At 45.0% G+C, this 4032-nt stretch overlaps 1 protein-coding gene across 1 annotated transcript in view; it reads right to left on the reverse strand.

The window, feature by feature from the left end:
* LOC108244060 (kinesin-like protein KIF21A) overlaps positions 1 to 4032 on the reverse strand; it is a 44067-nt gene that overhangs the window by 8201 nt on the left and 31834 nt on the right. Inside the window, 7 exon segments of the mRNA XM_017429931.3 lie at positions 200 to 284; positions 359 to 495; positions 2524 to 2703; positions 2809 to 3008; positions 3098 to 3152; positions 3512 to 3569; positions 3976 to 3996. Coding sequence (XP_017285420.1) covers positions 200 to 284; positions 359 to 495; positions 2524 to 2703; positions 2809 to 3008; positions 3098 to 3152; positions 3512 to 3569; positions 3976 to 3996 — 736 coding nt within the window.

Below are 4032 nucleotides of genomic sequence, written 5' to 3' on the forward strand. Positions count from 1 at the left end.
AAATAAAGCTTGAAAAAAGGTAAGAAATTAGATTATTTTTTCATATTTTTCAGAGAATAACTGACAACGTACGTAATTGGGGTATATCGTGATATATATCGTTATCGTGATATAAAATTATCCATATCGTGGTATAGGAGTTTTTCCATATCGCCCAGCATTAAAAGGAACATAAAGATCTAATATTGATCCTGAATACCTGACTGAGACGACGCTGCTGGGATGATCCGCCAGAGACATGATCTCTTGTCCCGTCACCAAGTTCCAGACTTTACACGTTCGATCTAAAACAAAAAATGAATATTTTACCAAAGACACGGTGCTTCAGGGGGGAGGGATGAACCAGACGAGGTGTCACCTTTCGAGCCCGTGAAGAGCAGGTCGTCCGTGGCGTCGACGCAAACGACCGGCTTGGTGTGGCCTTCGGCGACATGGACGCACTGAATCCGGGCCCCCCGGCCGCTCTTAGGAGCCGCCACGGGATTGATCACGCCTCTGCAGAACACGGGACAGAAAGCTGGGACTCAGGGTTCTAAAACCAGCTCCGACACAACGAATAAAACCACAACGATTTACTGCGGTCGTTTGTTCATTCGGGATATTTGTCCAACGTTAGCTGGAAAAAAGAACGAGAAGCACTCAGTATTTGGTGCCTCCGTTATCGGACTGAAATGTTTCCATTAGATCAGTCCTAAACCTCAGACCGGAGGAGTTTCAGCGTTTTTCTTTGTTCCAGACAATTAAACTCGAGGATAAATGCCTTCCATCTGATTTATTGATAAAATATCTTGTTGGATTTAGCGTTGGTTCCATCACTGCTGACTCACGTTCCCATTTAATACACGGACATAACACTTTAAATGACAAAATCTCGTTCCGCTGACACCTCAAGGTTCTTCGGCTCGGTTGTGGAGCCATCTTTTTATCCTTCTACACGTCATTAACATATTCTGTTTATCACACAGGCGGTCGCGTTCGTTCACATTCTTTTTGTCTTAAAATGATCATCCTGTTGACGTCCAAACGAAAATATAACTCCTTTCAGATCAGCTGCTAAAACTGCACAGACAGAAGAAATCTCTCTGCAGCAAACGTTACCTGCTCCCTTCGAATCCGTTTAGATTCCTCAGGTTAATTAAAAAAAAACACACAGAAGCACCAGATTTGCTAAAAGCTGAGATTAAATGTTTTGAGCTGAGCAACAAAAACAATAAAAATGAAAAAAAATTAACTTTTTATTGAGTACAAATGCTAACTGCTAATTAGCACTAAATACAAAACATCTAGGTGTATGAGAATGTCATTTGTTGCCTAAAAATATGAATTAAATGATTAAATTTTAGTATTTTAATGTAAAAAAAGTTGGTAAAGAAGGTATTAAGATCCATTAAACGATACGCAGACTGACAGCTGGTTAAAATTTAAAACAAAGCTGTGTTCTGGTGCTAAACGATGCAATATGAAAATAGAAATATGTCATTTTTTAGACTCGTTTTTTTCCACCTGCACCCCCAAAACCGCTACCTTTATCCCCCCTCTTTACACGGTGACACCGACTACAACAACATGTCACGGAGAAAGGCTCAAAATACGCCGGACTCCTTTTTGTTCATTGAAGTCAGAGGAGCACGAAGCGCCAAAGCGGACGAGACAATGAAAGCCGCAAAATAAATCAAAAACGTTTCTCTTTTCTGTGTTTATTCTGTTTAAGTCAGTGAAGACGAGACTGAATGAATTAACCAACCAAGAATTAAAATGTAGCATCTCTGATGTGTTTCATGTTCTAAGCTTGTTAATTTGTATTTATTTTAGTTGTATTTTTGTTTTAAAAAAGTATTACAAAAGTGCCTTTTTCGTGAAACTGTAGTTGTGTAAATATCTTACAATATCACATAATAAACAGACATATTTTTACTTTCCTGTCAACTTTAATCTTCTTTTTTTATTACTAAATCCCGGTCGGCCGGCACCACCGACCACCGGGCTTCGCCTCTTTTCTGGGGGAAACTCTGGATGTGATACGATATAAAACGGCGGGACAGTCCCGCATTTGGCCCTCACACGCCACACTTAGTATTTCTCACGCAAAAAAAAAGAAAACACGCACACAGCATTTTTTTAAAGCGACTAGCGACAAATCTCGTGACTTTGGCGTCTAAATGTGAGAAAGCACCAATCATTCTGCAGCGTGCCGTAAGCCCCGCCCACTTCCCCGTCCACTGACAGCTGTCAGTCTCCCAGCAGAGAGGAGACCCGCTCCACTCTGTGTCCACAGTGGCGCAAAAAGCTTCTAAACATATTTTTTTACTCATTTTTTGTCTTGCCACCGTTGATATTCCTCCCTCCTACAGCCTGATCAACATCACCAAATATGCAAATTAGGTGATGACGTCATCTAACGACTTCTAGCAGCTTTAAATCCCACTCCAAGCTCAGATCAAAACTTGAGAGCCCTGATATGTGTTTAATTCCCATTAATTGATCAGACTCAGTTCTGTTAAAACAGGAGGAGTTGAAACTTACGGGGATTTGTAGTCGCTGCCTTTAGTTTTAGTTTCTGGTGTTAGAACAGACGGAGCTGGCGGCGGGACGGGAGGCGGGACGAGCGGCGGGACGGGTCCTCTCTCCTGAATCTTCCTGCGGTTGAGCGGCGAGCGTTCCAGCTGTTTCCTCTCCATCCCCGTCGGTGACCTGGATCCAGACCTAAACCAGGCATCGGGACGTTTACTTCCTTTCTTTAAGCAACAAACAAACATCTCAAACCCGTAGAAGGCCGCCGCCGCTGTGAACGCCGTCTCTGACACTTACACGCCAGCCGGTCTGGCAGACAGCGCAGATGGGGACGCGGTTCGCTCTCGGTCCGAGCTCTGACCAGCCGGGTGACCCCGAGCGTCCGCCGGCCCGTCCAGACGCTCGGCGAGGGGCGGCGCGGGGCCGGAGAAGTCTCCGGGCGAGTCCCCGCTGCCGGCGTACAGCAGCTCCATCTGGGTGGCGGTTCGCCTCCGAGCCTGAGAGACCGGAAGAGATTGGATCAGCCGGAGGCGCGGGAACGGTTCTCTCAGAACTCCGACTGTTCGGTTCCTGCGCTTCACTCTACCTTGCTTTTGGGTTTGGATTCACCGCATAACTTCATTAAATCTGCTGACAGAGAGCTGAAACACAGAATGAAGGTTCAGAAATCAGGCAGGAGCAGAAGCTACGGCCGAGTTTCAACATTTAAACCGTGAACTTTTTATTTTACTGTACGCTTTAAACACATATATCACATTAAAACACAACACAATTATTGTATCCTTGTTTTTAAAGCCCCTGGGATTGTTTTTCTCACCCCCTGCTTCATTAAAAACTCTGAATTTCCACATTTAAAGTCATATTTGTACCTTTAAAGTCTTTTCTGTAGTTTTTAAGTCTTGTTTGCACGCTTTGAATCGTATTTAGCAGAATTTTAATCCGTTTGTTGCTCTGTGTTTTAGTTTTTATCCCTTTTTTGTTCGTTTTTTTTGTCGTTTACCTGCCGTCTGCGGCGGGACTCTGGGTGGACTCGTCGCTGCTGCTGTCGTCTCCGTTCTCTGCAGACACACCGGGAAAAACATCGTCCGAATCAAACACACGGTTTGAACTAACGGGACGTTGTTGGGGTCACAAGGACTAGTTTTAGAAACAGGAAGGAGATACAGAGACACGGGGAAGCTGCAGGTGACGTCTTTACTGCTGTTAGTGCTCAGCAGACACATGGTGGAGTCACAGGTTAGTCTAACAGAGATGCACACCACGAGATTTCTTTCTTTTTGATCATTTATTACAAGATGAGGCAAGAAAACTGCTTCCTCAGCGGGAAAAAAACTGATGGATGCGATTCGCCGAGCTCTGATTGGTGTTTTCAGGACAAGGCTTGGATTTAATCAAACCCCGTCGTGTGCACGCCCCGTACCTTCTCACACTCACGGTCTCGTGGCTTTGCGTCCACGCACTCACCTGGCGGCAGGAACCCTAACTCTGAGCTCACGGCAACACGGCAGAGGGGGGGGGGGG

The sequence above is a fragment of the Kryptolebias marmoratus genome, linkage group LG18 (genome assembly GCF_001649575.2).
Source record: "Kryptolebias marmoratus isolate JLee-2015 linkage group LG18, ASM164957v2, whole genome shotgun sequence".
Taxonomy (NCBI): domain Eukaryota; kingdom Metazoa; phylum Chordata; class Actinopteri; order Cyprinodontiformes; family Rivulidae; genus Kryptolebias; species Kryptolebias marmoratus.